This window comes from Sylvia atricapilla, chromosome 15 (genome assembly GCF_009819655.1).
Source record: "Sylvia atricapilla isolate bSylAtr1 chromosome 15, bSylAtr1.pri, whole genome shotgun sequence".
Taxonomy (NCBI): Eukaryota; Metazoa; Chordata; class Aves; order Passeriformes; family Sylviidae; genus Sylvia; species Sylvia atricapilla.
The window spans coordinates 11,486,437-11,507,118 of NC_089154.1; the positions used below are offsets into that span (position 1 = coordinate 11,486,437).

A 20,682-nucleotide genomic window follows, 5' to 3' on the forward strand; every position below is an offset into this window, starting at 1 on the left:
GTTAGGTGTTGACTGGAAAATAGATTTTTAGTAATATAAAAACCTGTGGCTACGGTTTAGATTCAGTGGGCACCTACTTATTATAAAACCAACCTGAATCCTCTCCAAAATACAGCATCTGTCACATTAAGGATAAAGTCTTTCAGTTCTTATTAAAGTATTGACTTTTCTACTATTACTTTAATACTGATACTTAATTTTTATCGTGACGTTTATCTCTATGAGCCTGCTCATTGTAATTTTGACTCGACTTTGGTGTTGGCTTGACTTTTTAAGACCCAGCTTTGTGTGGAGGTCCATGCAGGAGCCCTTGGCAGTGGCTGTTTAAGGAAGGTGTGTATTGCTCTCCTGCCTCTCCCTGGGCTCTGGGCCCTTCTTGCTGTGCTTGGAAAGGACCACTGGGAGCTGCAGAGGAGCCAGGACTGGTTTTTTCACCTTATCTCTTGTAAAAAAAAGCTCTACTTAATAAAACTCTCCATGAGCACCAGGAGAGGCTGACCCAACTCCTCACACAAACAAAAATCACTGGAGGGCTCCAAAAACAGAGCAAGAATGCAAAACTTGTGTGTCTTTCTCTGCTGCTGTCTGTATTGTTGTGGAACACTAATGCAAATGTGTTTTGCAGTTGTTTGCTTTTGTTGGGGGGGATAAATGGCTGATCTTGGAGCTGCTCAGCATTCAGGGTGTCCAAGGGCTGTCGTGGAGGAGTGGATTGCTGCCTCACCACTGAGGAAGCACCTAAACCCATCTGTGGATCACTGTGCTTTGCCTTCTGGAAATCACTGACTGCTTTAATTCAGTTCTGGATGGGCGTTTTCATGTTTCAGCTGTAGAAATTTGCCACTTTGCAGATACAAGTGTTTGTGCAGAAACTGGACTGAGGTTTTGACCCTTCACAGCTCTTGAAGCTCTTCAGCAGAACCTTGGCTCTATTTCTATGTGCAGATGTAGGGAGTTTTTCATGAGCAAAATCACTTTGCTGCCCTCGCTGGGCTTTTCTCCTTTGAAGAAGTTGTCAAGACAGAGAAGCTTGGGGACAATAATTTAAGCAAATAGCAAGTAAACTAAAATATTCCTGTTCCTGTTAAAATATGCTGGTAACAACTGCTGTGGCAGATTAGGAGCTCTGCCTTGCTGAAGCCTCTTTGACTCTGGAACATCCAGCCGGGTGTGTGTGAGCAGGAATTGTCCAGCCATCCCAGCCCTGCTGTAGAAAAGCCAGCACTTCAAGGCTGCAGCTCACATCTTCTGTTTCCCTTCAGTGCAGTGTAATTTTCTTGGTGTTGTGGGGAAATGATCAGCCTTGTGTTTGCATGGGGCTTTTCTTCTTCCTCCCTAATGTTGATTGTACCTGTGGGGACTGAAGGGACACAAAACCCAAGACTACTGCCATGGCTGTAATGTGAATGCAGGGATGAAATTAAGGAGATAATTTATCCTAAGGGTTCTGAGTATTCCAAAGTGTTTGTTTTCAGTAGAAAAAATTCGTTAAATACTAGATTAATAAGTGATCAATAAATCCCAAAATGGTTTTCAGGCTGTTTAAGTGAGCTGGCAACAAAGACTCTATCTTTCTGTTTCTTTGCAAGTAGGAAATAGAATCCATGTTCTTCAGGGTTTTTTTTCCTTTAAAAATACTGCAGTATAACTGAAATACAAGCTGACCAAGTTGTGAATGTAATACCACCATCCTGAGTGTTCACAGCATCTCTTTCTGTGAGGAATGGCCTGGTACAGAGTGTATTTTCCAAACCTATTTTTGACTGTGTGAAGTGCTAACAGTTCACTTTACACCTCCCCTCACAGCAGTAATAATAAAGAGAAGGCGAGTTCAGGCTCTGTGATGGTAGCTAATTGCTGTGGAACAAACCCTTGCCTTCTCCCAGACTTTGTTCATTTCTTTGGGCCACCGGGGAATAATTTTAATACATGAAAACTGTATTCAAGTTATGTTCCAGCAGTAAATGAGATCTACTTACTTCTTTCCAGAACAATTAATTTCAAGCCAGCCTATGTTAAAGAAAGTACTGAGCAGTGTGTTTTATAATTGCTGGAGAGCTGTTCATGCAATATTAGACTAGAAATATTGGGTTTCTTTTCAAGTTTTGAATAATCTCAATAGACTTGCAAGCTGCTATGAATAATTCTGTAAAGCCTAAGTGAAAGAGTTCAGATATTTTCCCTCCTCTCTTTGAGATTACTGCGGTTATTTGAGGCAAAAAGGCAAAACACCTCAATAATATGGAAAATGAAGATGCTTTGCTAAGACTGAAGTAGTAATGGATAGCCTGAAGGCATTGGATGAAACAAACTGACTCCAGCGATGCTTCTTTTAATGCTTTTTTTCTCCTCTCAGATAAGTTGTTAGATGGCACCAGTCATCTGTGAAGTTACAACACGGTATCTTCATAACAGGGGAACTCTGTAAACGCTTTACTTGGCTGTCAGCAGTTTACCATCGTTCCATAGGTGTGGATAAATCCTCACAGACATTCCTGAACAGGGGCAGGAGGAGCAGGAATGGCTCTGAACTGCCAGAGGACAGAGCTAGGTTAGATTTTAGGAAGGAATTGTTCCCTGGGAGGGTGGGGAGGCTGTGGCACAGGGTGCCCAGGGAAGCTGTGGGTGCCCTGGATCCCTGGCAGTGCCCAAGGCCAGGCTGGATGGGGCTTGGAGCCATCTGGGATTGTGGAATGTGTCCCTGCCGATGGCACTGGGTGGTCTTTGAGCTTCCTTCCAACCCAACCCATTCTGGGATTCTGTGATTATTTGTGGGACCTGCAATGAACTATCTTAGGGCCTCTGCCATACACTTTTTTTGGGTTTTTGTGGGGATTTTTTGTAGGATTTTTTTTTTCTTATTTTTCATTTTTCACATAGAGCTACGACTTAGTGCACGGCACACAGAATGGGCAGGTGAAGAACATTCCCATGGGAGTCTGGTTGTTCCAGATTCCATGGTTGTTCCATGGACCTGTAGTGGTGAGGTGCTGCTGCCTTTGCTTGCCCTGTACAGTGTCATTGCCTTTCTTATTTCCGTGCTGTGCTCTTGAACTAAAACTTGTAACGCAGATGGTGACCCTGGAAGGTCTTACAAACTTGCAAGTGCTTGGAAAAGGTGTTAATGCTTTTCCCCAGGAAAAGAGAGGGGAATTTTAACCTCCTCCAAAGGATTGTTTCATCTGTAATTAGCAGCAGCCGGATCATACAAATACAGAAATCGGTGAGCTAATTGCAGTAGGCTGGCAATGAGGGACTCTGCTGGGATCAATTAACATGATCTAGATATTAAAGGAAAGCAGAATGTTCCCTCTTTTTTGCCCCTCCTATGATTTGCCACATTTGTCTCTTAAATACAGACTCTTGCAAGGTAAAAAAAAAAGAAAGGGTTGGCTTTTATTTATGTATTTTTTTAAGTATTTCAAGAGCAATAAAAGTCATCATGATGATCTTCAGTTCTGCTGACATCCTGCTTGTTTCTTTTACGGCTGAGGCCAAGTGGCAGGTGCAGCTGGGCACCACTGGGAAGGGTTGTTGTTGACTGGTGCTCCAAGTTTTTTGGTATTTAACAGCAGATTTTCTCTCATGTTGAAACAGGCTCTGGTTCTTCAGCTCAGTACAACTCTGGTACATATTTGTGGGGCTTTTTCGCTGTTTATGTTGTGGGACACCCTTAGACCTAAACATAGGTGGTTATGGCATCTTTTTCCACTGGTATTGTGCATGATAATCCTGTAGTACCACATATGTGTGGCTGTAATTTACTGGCAGTCACAGGGTGGGAGGAACATCAGCTTTTTGGAACCTGTAAATACTGGGAAATCGTGTCAAGCTGGTCAGCAACCATGCATTAATATTCCAAATGCTCTGTGCTCTCTCCTCCATGTCACTGCAGCCATGCAGGTGGCATTTCTCAGCTGAGGGCTGCAGGGAGGGGAGGTGAGGTGGCAGGAGCTGCTGGGGGTTTGGTGTGGCAGCAGTGCAGCTCTCTGCATGTTCTGGCTGCTCCGCAATGTGTGAGCCCATCAGGAGAGCAAAGAGAAAGCTCCGAGCACTTGGTGCTCACTGCAATGACCCCAGCTCCAGGAGAACATAGTGATATTCCTCCTAAAATCAGCTCAGTTCTTGTTGGAAGTGCCAGGGTGCCAACAGCCCATTCAGGAGAATATTTATTGCTTTTGGGAAGATTTCATCGCTGCTCTCCTGGTCCAGCGTGGGGATGTTCAGCTCAGTAAGAGCTGACTACCAAGGCTCAGCAGGAAGGGGGATTTCTCACCTCTCTGGCAATCACTATTCATGTGTTCCTCCTTGCCTCTCAACAACAGAGGAAAAATGGGTTTTGAAACTCGGTTATTGAGCACTACAAGGAGTAAAATGCAGTGAAAATGGACTGCGGTATTCTTTTTCATTTTTGGAAAATAATTCCAGACATCAGAGAGGGATTTTATATAACCTGGTAATGAAGAATAGTTCTTCTCTTGTTCTCTGGGCCCCAGGCATTCCACATTACTGAAGGAACATGACATGTGCAACAAGAATGTATGAAACCTTTAAGATTTTTTTTTTTAAGATTTCTTCTAGATAGCTGCTGAACTTATTTTCTTTTCAAAAAGAAGTTATTATAGACATATTTCTTATATAATTAGTTCAGAACTATCAAATAAAACCAAAAGTGACTTGTCTTCCTTCCCCACTCTCTTGTGAAATGCCAAGTTTGTCTTATTTCTCATGGAGATGGATATTTAGATAACGATAGCAAAGCTATTTAAAATGCAGACAAACTCCTTCCTTAGTTGGGTTTTTTTGGGTTTTTTTTTTTTTTGTGCTTCACTCAATCCATTTTCTATTATAATCTCTATGGATTTGGATCTCAGTCCTTTCCCACACCACCATCCCCCATTTTGCTTATGATATTGACTTGCTTAGAGAAAAAATCCTGTTTTTTCCTTTCTCGGTAGGTTTGGTTTTGCAATTGGGTTTTTGTGTGTGTGTTTTCAGCTGCTTTACTCCTAAAGACAGATGGTGGCAACACTTTCATTGTCCAGCAAAGAAAAAAGAGCTGGTGAGGTGCAAGGTGAGGCCAGACCAGCAGCCCATGGCTCTTTCCAGTGTTTCAAAGTCTCTCTTGGCTTTCCAGAGGTGCTGGTAGATAAACTAAGCACAGAGTTATCTCCTTTCCAACTGTAACAGTAAAAAATTAATTTAAAAAAATCACAAATATACTGAATTTATGGCATAGTACAGGTGCAGTACTTTTCCTTTTTGGCTTCCGTATTTAAATCCATACTTGACTTAGGGGAAAAAAAAATGTGTTGCAGTCTAATAACTATAAAATACTAAGAGGAAATAAAATCAATGTTGGCCCCAGCCTTGGAATGCAAACCACACACACACACTCTCTGAGATATGGTCAAATAGTGCTTACTCAGGAGATTCAGCTCCAGGAATCGAGCAGCACTGAGAACCACAATAAAATATGCAGGAAATGAAAAAAAATGTTTAATAGATACTCACAAACTGTTGTTTTTCTAAGATCAACTTTTTTTTTTTTTTTAATTCCCTTTAGGTAAAAAGAATTCTCATGATTGATATCTATCAGATTTGGACAGGTGAAAGTTGCTTGGTGGTTTTTTTCCCCCCTTTTTTCTGCAGTGTCATTAGTCCCAAGTCCCCAGGTTGCTAAATGTACCCATATGACTTACAGTGTTTCAGGAAGCAAATGAAAGGCTTTGAGGAAAAAAAAAAGAAAAATCAAAAAACAAAACACAACCCAAACCCAAATACAAGAAGACATCTCCATGATGTATTTTAAGTCTGGCTTTATTTAGTAAGGAATTCTGTGCAGTCATTTTAATGAGTTATTGCTCCTGCCTAGCATGGGCAGCACACCCTGAGAGAGAAGTGTGGCTCTCTTGGCAGTCTGCATCTGTAACCTGTCACCCTGCTGCACACCTGCCAAGGGTACAGTCTACAATGAGGTTTCCCATTTTTACAAGAGGTCTTCATCTTCACCACCAGCCAGACTGACATGCAGTGAGAGCTCGGACTGGGGAAAAGGGGAAAAAAAACAAAACAAAAAAACCCCCACACAAACAAAAAAAGGGAGGGGGAAAATCTGGTGTTGTAGAACAGATTTTAATCTTTATTTAGAATGAAGATTTCGGTCTTTATTTAGAATGAAAGTTTTTTTTTTTTTTTTTTTTTTTTTAATTACACTTTTAAAAATGGAGCTTTAAATCAAGAGTTTTACCACATGGATGCTTTAGAGCCACTGGATCTCTGTGACTTGGAGTTTCCATCTCTCTCACTGTCCATTGCCTGCTGCAGGTTCTGGGGACCTGAGTCAGGGTTGCTTGGAAGGCTCAGGTCCCTAAAAAACCCATCACAGCAGCAGCTCAGCAGCTGAAGGAGAGGGGAATGAGTTTCTCTAAACTGTTGGGGCATTACTGAGCAGAACATCCCTGCAGAACTTTGCATTGGTTTTGATCTGGCAAATCTGATGAACAACTGTCCCCATCACAGTGTTTATATCCAGCTCTAGGTATGGAAGGATACCTTGTTTGGTCACTAAAACAAGATTTTGCTGTTTCTGGACCTCAAGAAGCTCTTGCCACTGGTGACCTGTGCCCAGTTTGTCAGTGCTGCTTGGTGTGAGGAAGCAGCAGCTCTCTCTCTCCTGTGTTGGACACTTGCTCATTGTTTTGAGGCTTCCAGGACTATCCCATGGCCTTCCTAACCTTTCAACCTTCAGAGATCTTCATGCCATGCAGCAGAGGCAAGACAAAGGCTGTGTTTTCTCCAGAGGTGCTCAGTTCCTGCAGGATTTCTTTCTTTCTGTAAGGGTGGGTGTGAAGTACCAGAAATGCCATGGTTTAGACTTATTTGTCTATGATGGGTATTACAGTGTATCCCAGCTCAGGTCATAATTCTTAAGCAAAAGTATCTTTTCACAACGGAAATGAATTGGTATTTGTAATTGTTTGTGCCTGCCTGAGACACATCAGGAATTTTTGTCTAAGTAATGAGACTCCCCTGTCTCAGAATATGCACACTGAGGTGTAAAAGGCCTGAATTCCAGTCTCTAGACACAATTAGAAATCAAAACAATTGCTGTGATATACTGAAAAACCAGACAAGTAACCTCATGCAGAACAGCATTCCCTACCCTTTTAATTGCTGCTTATCCTGTCTCAGTAAGTGGGGTAATTGATGTTTTACTCTCAGAATTGATCTCGGTGTTTCAGGTAGTTAGCAGACTAGAATGGCTTCTGCATCACAGCACTAAAAATCATTTTGTCTCATAAACTAATCCCAGGCTCAAAAATGTGGCACACCTCAAGGCTCCCTAGCTTAAAAATAATGAGTTTGTTTGGATCTTGGGTCCACTGGACCAGACTGTGATCAATCTGAATAACCACACAGAACATCACGGCCACTGGTCCTGCTCTTTGCAATTCTCCTGTTCACGGTTCTCCCCGAGGGCCACCTACATCAGAGCTTTGAGGAGCTCCAAATGGTGTCTGCTGGGACTTTGTTTATGCCTGTTTGAGTGAGAGGAGTTGTTTGGGGTCACAGCAAGCTGGCTGAACAGGGGCTGGGTTCCAGTTTGAGCAGCTTGACCTGTCAGGTAACGTGCACACTCCTGCAGGTGTGGGACTCACCTCAGCACCTTGGCTTCACTTTGCTCCAACATTTATGTTAATACAGCATTTCTGTGAGGAAAAGGGAGAACAAAAATTAATAATGTGCAGGTCAAAATGCTTTTTGTAGTATTGAACGTTTATTCCAACCCAAACGTGGTGTTGACAGCATTTGGTTATTTTCCATGTGTCACTGGATGGAGAGAAAAGGCTGTGTGTTTTTTAAATGGCTGCTATTTCACAATAGGATTCAGGTATGAGCTGGGAAAAGCCTGCCTTGCTCTGTTCTTTGTTGTCATAATTAAAGTTTACTCCAGTAACCTAGGAAATGAGTTAAGAAACAAACCTCCACCAGTCTCACTTGTTCACTTGTGCAATGGTGTCCTTAAAATTTCACAAGGAAAATGTTAAAATACAGCACGGTGGAGATGTAATTTTGTGCAAGTGCCCCGTGTCTCTATGATGGCATTTCTCATCCTGATATTTTCCTTAACGTACTTGGTTGCCCAGCTTCTGAAAGCACAGGGTTGGTTTTCAAAAGGGCTGGAATATCAAATCATGTAATGTATATAATCATGGGAAGTTCCTTTTCTCTCACCTTACAAGGCTTGAAGAGTTTACATTATTTCATTGCAAGATTTAGTGTAGGAAGTTAGAGAAATTCAGGTGTAAAAGCAGCTCAGGGCTGTTCCAAACACTGGAATAGAAAGCAGAGAGTAAATAACACCTTGCTTGAGGCTCCAGCTGTGGGTATTGAACACCCAGGCTGGGCCACCACGCTGGGAGTGTAACCTGCATGCAAATGAAAGTGAAATGTTCCTTCTGCATGGTGTGTGCAGTTATGATATGGATCATGTGTACTGGTATGTGATGTTGGAATGAGGCATTGATATCATGGTTTGTTCCCTCCTGTAATAGAGCACACAGACCCATGTGCAGGTAGAAGAGATGCTTCTCTCTCCCCCTCTCCATCTCTGTTGTATGTAGAGCTGTAGAGAAATGTGAGAAAACGTGTAGATGGAATTCTTTGTCCTTGGTGACTTTCAATCTGAGCCAAGGTGTGGCAGGAAAGTGAAGATGTGTGTAGTTATGTGAAGAAAAGAGGCTATATTTATTGCAAAAAGAGGTGATATTTAAATCTTTCATGTTTATACAGTACAAGATTTCTTTGTGCCTTCTCAAGGGACAGGGTTTCAGGTCACAGTTTACCTCACCTCATCATAGCTCATCACAAAGTTTTGCAGAGGTGTTGAGAGCAGCACTTTCATGCATGAGGATGGCATGCGACGTGCCATTGCAATTATTTCAGAAGGTGTAGACACAATGCAGCTTTGAAGCTACAATTTCAAGCTTGTTATCCTGGAGGTCGTTGAAGAATGTGACATCTCGTTTGCAAAATGAGCCTGGCTGTGCATGCAGGTGCATGCACATACACAAGTTTTAAATGTTTCCCTCTCCTTTGCTATTTTTAGGACAGTAAGGCCATTGCAGTGGTCTCATTAAAAGGTGAAAGGAAGTGTTTAACTTTGTCAGCTCCACCTGATTTTTGCCAATGGTTGCTCTTAGCAGAAAAGTAAAGGATCCTTTAAACGAGACTTATATGTTCAAGGTAACCTTACCACTTCTGAGTGAGAAGAATACAGTGCCCTAATGGATGCTGTTATATGACAATCTCCAAATGTCTTTCATTATTTAGTGTCAAAGTTTCTTTTAGGAAAGCTTTAGAAATTCTTGGGAGAAATGTTTCATTGCAGCAAGCTGTAGCAGTGCCACTAAAAATATATTGCTAATTAAAGTTTATTGACAGTCTCTGTAATGCATTCCTGGAACGAGTCAAAGCACTGAGTAGTTATTGAATGCAGGGCACTGCATCCTCTATAGTTAGTTAAGCTGTTTAGGAGAGGAGATTAAGGTACTCTGCCCTTCCTTCCCTGTGTAGTTATTGGCTGTGGCTGTTGTGCGGAATAAAACTTTCCTCTCAGGATGCCAACGCTGCAGACTCCAAGAAACTTTTGCTTTGTTACTTGGTGGCCACTTTGTCAGTGCGGTGCCAAAGCTGTAGCCATGAGCAAACAGAGAGGTCAGGTAAATACTGCCAAGGTCTGAAAGGTCCATCCCTCCAGGAAGGAACAGGGTTTGGATTATTCAGAAATCAACCCCTTCAAGGTGCAGCAGGGGCACGAAGGGTTACTTGAGCTCTGTGTGTGGCTGTAAGTGAGGAAGGTGTCAATCCCACCAGTGCCGTTCTGATGTGGGACAGAGTGAGGGACAGCCCTGCTCAGGTGTGCTCACACCCTGCCCTGGGGCAGCAGCTCTGGGTAAGAGCATCCCTGGGTGGGACTGCTCACACTGCACGGGCTGTGCTGATGCCTGGGAGGGGACTCCTGGAGCTGAGGCCAGACAAGATTGAGAGAGTAAAAGCAGGTATTTATCAAAGCAGGTATTAAAGCAGGTATTTATCTTCAACAGATACACCTTGGGCAGTCAGAGCCTCCCAGGGGCTACACCCAGGGTGGATAGTGGCCACAAGTTTTTCACACAATTATAAATTTGGTCCATTTACACGTCAGGGGTTAATCCTCCATTTACAGCTTCAGGTAATGAAGTTATTTACCCCCAGTTTGCTCCTCCCAACTCACTTTTGTTTGTACTTTTTGGGGCCTGAGGCTGTGGTGTGTCCTTGGATGACAGGCCCAGAGGGATTTTGTTTAACCAAACTGTGAAGGCAGTCAGCTCCACTTCATATGGAGTTCAGAGCTCTGCACTGATGCAGTTTAGGATTTGAAAAATACAAAAGCTCAAATCTTAAGGCATCAGTTCTTCACTGGTTTTGCTTGTATTGCTTATTTAGGGTCATGGAATGTGTTGGGTTGTAGAGGATCTTTAAAGGTCATCTAGTCCGAAATTACATCTGTGATTTCTTACTGGCGTCATGAACCTGGAAAACTCTTGCAAGTTGTTACGTAACGGTCCTTGGGTGTAAGCACCAAGAAACATTTGCACTGTCTTGCCACATCTCTGGGATACTCTGAGGCACAGTGAATCTGTGAGCAATTTTGTAAATGCAAGGAACAGGATTTATTCTTCAGATGACTGCCAGAAGACTTTTACTCTTCTTTAAATCACAAAGTCTAAGCTACTCATTTCAGTAGAGTTCCTCTGCAGTTCTCTTGCTATAAGCAAGGGCAAAGTACTGCCTCTGGGAAGTAAGATTTACAGTACAAATCAGAACCAAAACAGGATTTTTTACATGGGGTACAAGTGAGTATCACCAGCTTTCCAAAGTGATTGGTTTGTGGCTCTGAGAGCCAAACATTCTGCCTGCTTGTACAACCTACAGTTCCACTGAGGAACATTATCCGAGTTGTAAAGAACCGTGTAAAAAGCTCCTTATGGCAGGCCTGGTCCTGCAGCTCATTACATTTCTGCCTGCTCTTTCTGCTGATTCAAGCTTCTTGCACTCACAGAAATGGCCAGAGGTGCTGTGTGATGGAGAAGGGGAGAGAACCCTGGTGCAGAGCCAGGTCAGGCTCGTGCTGTGAGGGAAAAAAGCCCCAGAGCAGGGGGGACAGGCAGGATTTACCCTCTGGGACTAATTGATTAAAAACCGAAGAAAACACACTCCTGATTTTGGGTGTATTTACTGAGCATCACACACAGGGTGTCAAGTTCTCTCTCTAAACTTCACAAAAGCATAATTCCTAAATGTCTTTGATGTGCTCTGGAGAAAGCATCTCACCTGCAGAATCCACAACTTGATAAATTAGTGCAGCAAAGGCAACCTCTGCTTCTCTCAAAAGAATCATGGAAAAAAAAACCCTGATAAGTGTGGCAAAGGGCACAATATTTGTGTTTTGATTTGTATGTGCAAGCGCAGGGCCTAGCACTGCATTTCCAGTGCAAAACAGAAAGGTATCTAAATGTCATTAATGCCTTAAATTACCCCTGTTGTCCTACTGAAAAGGTGTGTGGATATTAATGACCAACTCTGCATCTTGAAATTCTCTCCAAGAGCTAAAGACAAGCAGCATGTATGTGTTTCATAAGTAATGAAGATATCCACCACAATGTCAAGTTTTAGGTAGAGTGATAGATGGCAAGAGACTGTCATTTTAATGCACTTCATGGTCTTCACCTCTTTTTTGCATTGAAATTTTACTGACAATGTATATAAAGTATATAAAGTACATGTCTGTGTCTATAAAGAAACAAAACCCAAACCAAAAACAAAGGGGGAAAAAAATCAATAACTTGATTAACCAACTAAATTATGCTATAATAGGATGCTATTAATTACCTATCAGTTTAAAAACAATCCTAGAATATAAATAGTTGTTAATATTAAACATTCTAAGGTTTTCCCTTTTTTATCTGCAGACGAGTAAAATACGTTTGGCAGATCAATTTGCTGATGATTGATCTATGAGGTTAATATTGCATTTAGTGTGCTTTGGATCATATATAAAATCAACTATTATATATATATATGAATACACCCATGGACACACACAGTCTTTCACTTTATGACACTGCAGATTAATGTTTTAATTGGAAAAAGAGCAACTCTGAGGAAGAGGACAAGTGAAAATCTTGAATATCTGTCAGTTCATTGGCTTCTTGCTGAGCTGGCAATATCTGGTTTCTCAGACCAGTTCCCTCTGTAATGACCTCTCCAGCCAATAACGTGGATCTGCCAGATAAAAGCTGTGTTTTGGCTTTTTTGTAATTTGTCAAGCATCAGTGACTAAAAGAACTTGACTTTTTTTTTTTTTTTATCAGCACACAAGCACAGCAAGTAGGCTTGCAGATGTTTGCTGATAACATGCAGGCTGTGTCTGTAGGAGCAATTTGTAACATAACTGGCTTTGGTAATTGTCTGGAAATCCATGCCTGTCTCCAGTGATATCCTCATTGTCAGGCTGCTGTTCTCTGCTCTGCCTTGAAGCTGTTACCTGCACCTGGAATAACTGCCACCTTAATAGGCTTGTAGTAATTTTCTAGAAAAGTTTTATTTCAAGTGGAGTTTTTTACTTAAACCCTTCCTTAATTTTACCATGCATTCTTGGCCTACAGTTTTCAGTTGTCATCTCTATCCATGATCTTTACTTTAGAAAACCTGTTATGCAGCACGTCAGATTTATTGCCTTGTTTGGGTAATACAGACCCTCAGAATTCAGCAGTACCTGATACTCAGATATTAATTAGTATCTCCAGTTTCTTTATTCTATAATTACATTAGCTTCAGAGTTTATCACTTAATTGATATTCTACCATTATCTGCCTTTTTTTTTTCTGCATAGAGTCTTAAAGGAAAGAAACTTCAAACTCTTTTCCCCAAAGGTGTGAGATTTTATGAGAGTAAATTATTGTAATAATGGTTTGCTTATGAAACAAGAATTGTTTGTGCTGCAGTGAATAGGGTAATACCTGTAATATGCCAGGCTCGGTTTAGGCCTGTTTACACTGTAAGATAATTTAATTCTCTACTGCTTTAATTCTGGGCAGACTTTAATTCTATACTGCTTGCTGCTTTTACATCACAGTATTTTTAATTACGTTTTTCATAGTGTCCATTTATTCTTTGTAGTGCATTGCTTTGGCCTTCAGATTGTTTTATGTAATATTTTCAGTGCTGTGCAGAGAAATTAAATGCACTATGGCCAGTCCTTTATGTATAAAAGGAGTTTATATTTGAATACTAACCGTAGATCAAGTTTCTTATGGGATTGCTCCATGCAGAGTGTACATCCAGAATTTCATCTTGAAGCTTTCCCACACAACTATTGCTCTGGAATGGTACTTGTAGAAGGTATTTTCTTCAAGACCATTTTCCTAATTCATAATAAAGTCCTGTGTAAGGTGGTTTCCAGAGCCTTCATGTCCAAGGGCTGGTCATCCACAGAGTGTGGATCCAAATTAACCCCAGCAGTGTCCTGGTCTGCACCATGCTTTTCACAGGGTCATGGCAGAGACCCACAGCTCCCAAAATGTGTTTGAAAAACAGGGAATTAACTGTGCCACAGGGCAGGAACACGGGGAGAGCTGCAGTGCTGGCTGCTGTTCTGCCATCCTGCAGGGATTTTACTCACAGGGATGTTGGAAAAGGAAAAACTTCCAGGCTGTGCTGCGGCACCTCGAGTTTCCTTGAATACTCTCACGGAGCCAGAGGCAAATTTGGTCACATATCTGTCTCTGTGATCTGCAGCATGCTTTGGGCATACAGCTAAGGGCTGTTAAAAACCAAAGACATCAAAAATTAAAGTGGGGGAAAAAAAAACCCAGAGAAAAACCCAACCCCCTGTTTTAGGTTGATGTTCAAGCAATATAGAAAATCTTGATGAAGAAACATATCTTATCCTGCAGCTAAAAGGTGACAATTGAGCTTCAAGGCTTCTTGGTTGGTTAAAGGAGCCATTTTGCAAATGGAAATAATTGCCTACGAACTGGTTTAATGTAAAAATCTTTAAAAGTGTTTCTCTTTTATTTTTGGACATTTTCTACTTTTCCTCATCTCCATGAAATGATCCTGTTTGGGATATGTTGCTAATTTGAGGGCAAAAAGAAAAGGAGAGCGAGAAAAGCCTATAAAACTATAGATTATTTTTTATGGATGATGAGATGGTCCCCATTTGCATTTACAGCTTTACAAGGATTGTAGCACTAGGCTCTTTTTCTTTTTTTGATGGAAATGCTTAATCTGAGCTCAATGGGCCATAATAATTGCCTGTTTCTTCCAGTAGAAATAAACCAACTTGTATGTGACACTTGAAACCTTAACTCTGCTTAGTATTACCCACGGAATTGGAGACAGTTCTTCACCCAAATATATTTATGACAGCAGCACCAGTCGATATACAATACCCAGCCAAGGGCGTTGGAGAATAAATCAGTCCCTCCAGCCCCTGCTGGAGCACAGTAACTGATGGTGGTAATAAACCCCCAGGAAATTAAAATTCTGTGCATGCAAACACACATACCTAGCCAAGAGAAATCTGAAGCTCTCTGTTCTGGAAAGAATTTGCATATGCATAGACATATAGATCCTGCACCCCTTTGTGTTAGAAACACAATGGAACACACAGTCTGGATGGATGCTGTCAGCACATTATCACCTCCTTAGACTGGCCTCAACATCTGGAGGCTTTCAGGAGACATGTCCGTGAAGATTTAGGCATCTTGTAGTGGAAAAGGCGGATCCCAGTTACTCCTTGAGGAAGAATTACTGGTGTTATGTTTGAAAGCTTCTAGATGTTGCTGTAAGTGACTACCAAAGGCTCTGAAATTCCCATTTCCAGTTCATTTCATCCTGTATATTTATGCAATTACTGGTATTTTTAATGAGTCCTCTGTGTTTGAGCACCTTGGGCTCTACTTTCTGCCATTGTGAGCTCTTGGGATGGATGTTGTTTCTTCACTTGTGTTTTGGGGTTTCACATGTAGTACTGAGAGGCAGTTTTAGATTAATACACAATATTATTTATACATTTATGTACAAGCCCACACTCTTTCCCCATATTAAATAACTTGGAGTATTATTTCTTCTGAATTCTGCGGGGCAATGAGATAATGAACACTAATAAGTAATAAAAAGATGCAGGGAAGTGGCTGTTTCCAAATGAAATACATCAGTGTGTGGTGCATGTCCTCGTGTAGCACAGCCTTTCTGTGCAATGTGGCAAGGAGAAAACCCAAGCATTTAATTTTTGACAGAAGACTTTTCCAGTCAGATGAGTGTCTGATGGGAGAAAGCACTGACAGATGGATTTTGCAGATAGTATGAAATCGTGTGGACTGTCTCAACGTGTCTGGTGAAACACAAGTGCTGTAACTGTGAGAGGATAATCTCTGTAAGAATGAGGGGATGGAGGATTTCTCAGTCAGATGATGAGCAGTCACCAGTTGGCAGGTGAGCTCTGGTAAAGGCACTGAGCAGAGTCACACAGTGCCTTTCTCACCTGGCTCTCAAGCCCCACAGTTTGTGTGCAGGTATTGACTGTAATAATAGAAACATGCTTATTGATTAAATTCTATTAATCATATTTGCTCTGTCCTTTTTGAGCTGTTAAAAGAAAGGCAGCAATATCAGTGGCCCTTTGATTTACCACGTGTTTAGTTATGGTAAAATATCTAGAAGATCAAAGACATTAGATATTCACCAATTATTTTTCAGCCACTGGGACTGTGCTCCATTACAAATAACCTCAATACTGAAAACATTTTGAATTTGAGAATGTAAAACCAATACTTGGGAATGTTGTACTGCAGCAGAAATGTTCTTTTACATTTAAGCAGACATTTTCTGTAAATAACCTTATTACCCTTCTATTGTTCTCTTTTCCCATCCACCTAAGCCCTTTCTTTCAAATGACACTTGACAAACTTGACTGCAAAAACCCTTCACAGTGGGCTGTTGGTGTTCCTTAACACCTGCAGGAATGCTGCTGCTCTCTGCCCATTCATGCAGAGATGGGTCCCATTTTCTGTTTGGTTTCCAGTTTCCTCAGAGCCAGGGCTGGTGTGTCTGTGTGAAGAGTGGATAACTGATAAATACATTTAACAGATATTCAGTCTCCCACCTGTTTCTGTTGCCTAAAGAAAACAACCTAGATCTCCCCATTCTAGTCCTGAACTCACTGAGGAATGGCACCAGCAGGTTGCACAGTATTTCCAAAGGGTTTTTTTGGTTTAAAATGATGGCAGCACAAGTGTCTGTTCTAAGACTGCTGTCCTATGAAGGAGCCTGTGGTTCTTTCGAATTTTCTCCTTGATAAAACCCTTTAAAGGGAATGAATCTTTTAGGCATTCTTCCACTAAACTCATACTATGTGAGAGCCTGACACAATGGCACTCAACATACTGACCAGTCTTAAACTAAAATAAGTAAATAGTTAATTGTATATGGTTCAATCAAGAGCCACAACAAAGTAAATTTAGGATTGAGAAGCAACGCATTTAAAATTGCAGGATGTGCACAAGGTTTGCTTCTAGGCTCTCTTGATCATTAATTAAATATGTTATGGCTTTCAGTTTTTCTCATTTATCCGTGCAGGTTTACATATTGTAAATGCATTATTTATGTTTTCCCTTAAGTGCTCAGTGCTGCCAGGATGTTTCTCTTAAACTGGCACAGATAGCAAAAAAGACAAAATGAGAGAGCAAATTTGGCACTGGTGGAATGCTCGGAGAGCTGCTCATGTTCAAATGAGCCTTTCCCAGATGTGTTTTAATAAACTTGAACTGACAAATAGAGGGCCACACAGGCAGATGGCATCCGTGTTTAAACTATGAATTATTTTTTTTATTAGGATAAGTTTGGTTTGTTTATTTTTATTTTGATTTTAATCTCGTCTTAATAATTCCTTATCACTAAGCCTTGCTGGTTTTTTTTCTGGAAAGCTCCTAGGATGAAGGGTGGTGAGGGAGCTGTCCAGCTGGATGTTCACACTGAGGGAATCCAGCTCTGGATTTTGTCGTTGTAGCTAAAACATAATTTGGAATCAACCATTTGCTGAACTTTGAACCAAGGGAATTGTCACCTTTGGTGTGTCCTGCACGTTGCCCCTGTTGTTTTTTTTTTTCCTTTCAGAGCAAACTGAATGTCATTATTAAAAATATTGTTCTCACATTCATATGAAAGCTGTTTGTTTTAAAGTAAATTGATGGTTTTCTTCTGTTGGTTGTGCTGCCAGATATGGAGAAGCAGTTGGATGTGAAGATGTCATCTTCTACTCATTTTTTGCCTCTCTATTGTATTCTCCCACTGTTCATAAACACTTCTTTCCCATCTTAAATACAGTTTTTCTGGTGTCTGAGATGTTAGGTGTGTTATGTTTCAAATTACAGTAGCAAATAGCTACTAACTAAAACACACAATTGACTATCTGCTTAAATTGTCAACAACCACAACCCTCGCTCCACTCTGAGTATTTGATATATTTTTTTTCTTGTTATCTTAGAAATTTCACCTTTCTTGCATTCCAAACCTGCCCCCTCCATCCCACCACCAGAGGGTAAAATCTCTAACACAGAAAACCTAAATAGTAAAAAAAGACCTTGAACAGAACAACCCAAACTCGCTTCTACCTTTGACCAGATGGTCACTGTAGGTCCTTTCCAACTGAAATATTCCATTCTCTTTATTTTTAATCAAGGTGAAGAGATTCACATGGAATTCAGATCTGAAATTAACTCTTGAGACTTATGCAAGCACACTTACAGTGCAGACTAATATAACCTTAAAGTGACTCATAAATGGTGTAAAGTCATGAACTTTGAAAAGAGGAATTGTTAGTCTGCAAGTGACAGTCACTTCTGCTGTACTTAATTTGACTCCTTAGGGGAATTGTAATTAGGCCTATGCTGAATTCCTTTACTTTTTATTCCCTGCTAGGAACTTCAAAGTGCATTTGTTTCTTTTAGGTTTGTAACAGAGAGTCCCTGTATTTACAGCAGGGACTCTGTTGTAAAACTTCTGCTGTGCAAGTAGAAGGTAAAGCCTGTAGTGTACTTTTTAGGACTCCTCCTGTGATGAAAACCAGGTAGTTTTATTTTGTTTGCAGTGACCTAACTTCGACTGAGATGTTGCCATTCTCATTATCACTACAGATAAAAATATACAAATGGGTACTGGTTGGTGTTTTAACTGTTTCTAAGCACAGAGTAGTGATGAGTGTGCTCCCAGCCTCTGAAGATATCCTCAGAAACATAGCATCCAGTTTCATGTTTTATGGATTGTTTGCCATCTACACTAATGACAGAACTGACAGTCAGCACACTTTCAAGGCTAATTACGCTCCCTAATGATTTCAAAATAATTTTTTAAAAAACAAAACCCAACCAGACACAAAACCTCTCTCTCCACACGGGCAGATCAACCCCCCAGTGCCTTCCTGAGCAATTTTGGAAGTTGAGTTCCAGAGGCATGTCTGGGTTAGACACAAAGGAGTTGGAGAGCAGGCTGGGAACTGGAAAGGAGCCTGGGAACTGGGTGTTTCAGGGCTGTTGTTGTTCCCAGAGCTCTTCTGGGATGTCCCAAATTGTGCTGCCACTGCCCCGTGTGTGCAGTCACAGGGAGTGAGGTCCCACACTCTGAACAGTGTTTCTTGTAAATCTGGCAAAGCACTAACAGCAGTATGGGGAAAAAAATAACGATGTGGAATCAAATAATCTTCAGAGTGACTTTTATATAAGATTAGAACGGGATGTTTTCATGGGAAAGTGCTTTATCACTGATTTCTGTATCTTTATTCCTGAGCCGTGCTGTGGATATATCATGGTATTGAAGGAGTGGGATATTCACAAGTCCAACAGGCTTGTGATAGAACACAAAAGGAGGAAAGCTTCTTCCTGAACTGGGCTGCCAATGAGGTGTTTAAAATCTAAACAAGATTCTTTTCTACTTCAGTTTTGTTGTGGGTTCTGGTATTAATTTCTTTTTGACCTTCGTAAATCGAAAATATAAGTGGATTAAAAAAATCGTTAGCAGTTTTTTTTTCTGTGTGGTTGCTCAGGACAATATTGTGTCTAGATGAATGGCTGCATTTCCAATATTTATATGTGTAAGTTAGGTAGATTTAGCAGCTTTGTTGTGGCAATAATGTTATGCTTTCAAAGTTATTTTGGCATTATTTTTTTTTTTCCCCTGCAGGGTTCAAAACAACAGATGAGTTGTGAAAGAGAACAGCTAAGGGTAAGTGCAATGCTATGCAAAATGTTCTGTTTCTTTAAAACATAAACAGAATCTAGTCTGTGCTATTGACAGATGGATTACTTAAATTAAGAGGAACATATTTAGGTCATTTGTTGCATGTTGGTAAATATTGTACATTTTTCAGTATAAAGGAGCTAGTTAAATCCAAGTCGTTTTTTTTTTTTTTTTTTTTTCTGTAATGCGGTGAGATTTGGCAGTAAATGGCTCTTCTTGTACCCCTGACCCTGAGTGAGCCCCTCTCTGCCCCGTGTGCAGCTCCAGCAGTGCTGGAGGTCCCTGTGCTCCCCAGCCTTCCTCCACCCTGAGGTTGTCTCCAACAAGAAGCTCTTCCCCTGTGGGTTTTTACAGTCTGTGTGCTTTGAGAGAGGAATCAGTGGCAGGGCTGTGAGAGCTGGTTATTTTAGGTCTGTTGGTTGTGTAAAATCTGCAAGGAGATGGAGCTCCTGAGCCTGGGATGCTGACCTCTGGTTTTCCCCTTTGCCTGTATTAGTGACCATGTTAAACAGCTTTTAGTCTCTGCTCCCTTCAAGTGCTGCAGATCCCTGAAGATGCTTTTCCATTGCAATATTTCTTGACTGATTCTAGTACTTGTTTGCGAAAGTATAAGAGCTTTCATTAACTAGAAGAAGAAAGAAAACAAAACCACAAAAAACCCAACCAACCAAAAGCTTTTTGGCCATCTGAGTGTTGCTTAATAGACCTACATTTATTGATAGCACATGAGGAGTATTTGCTCGAAATCCCACATGCAAGTAGAGAGGGAAATGCAGGCCTGAAGGAAGGGGAAGTTTCTGTACAAACAGAAATATTGTTGGAAATAGAAAAAGCAGCTTTCTGTCTGTTTGTTTGCTGTTTACTAAGCACCAGCAGTGCCTGCATGACTATAAAGTATAAAGAATATGCTTGTCTTAAAGTACATTCTGCAGTGTTCTTGTCCATCCAGCCATTCTTTAGATTAACTCCATCAACATATCTAGATGCTTCAGCTGCTCCTCACCACACTTGTAATGGGATTTTTGGTAAACAAGTTATGCAAGAACAATGCATCACGTATTGTCCTCAATTCTTTTCTTGCTGACATGTGACTGCATTGCATTGTGCCGGAGCTGGAGTGACAAAGCCTTGTTTTATCAGTTGTCATGTCTCAACAGAGCAGCTGTCAAAGCTAAAATATTGCAATAGGACCTGAAGGACAAGCTTTTCAAGAGGTAGCAGTGCCTTGAGAACAAAGAAAGTTTTCATTTCTTTTTATTGTTTTTATTTTCTCCCTTGAATGAAGGAAAACGTTGTTTTTAAATGTAACGTGAGGAGGCCACCAGCTCTTTCTGTGTG

At 41.0% G+C, this 20,682-nt stretch overlaps 1 protein-coding gene across 10 annotated transcripts in view; it reads left to right on the plus strand.

The window, feature by feature from the left end:
- The window catches only part of RBFOX1 (RNA binding fox-1 homolog 1), a 773,912-nt gene that overhangs the window by 398,494 nt on the left and 354,736 nt on the right, over positions 1–20,682 (plus strand). For all 10 annotated transcript variants that reach the window (XM_066330222.1, XM_066330221.1, XM_066330225.1 and 7 more), the window contains exon 4: positions 19,288–19,329. In XM_066330222.1, the coding sequence (XP_066186319.1) occupies positions 19,288–19,329 (42 nt within the window). The remainder of the gene's footprint in view (positions 1–19,287; positions 19,330–20,682) is intronic.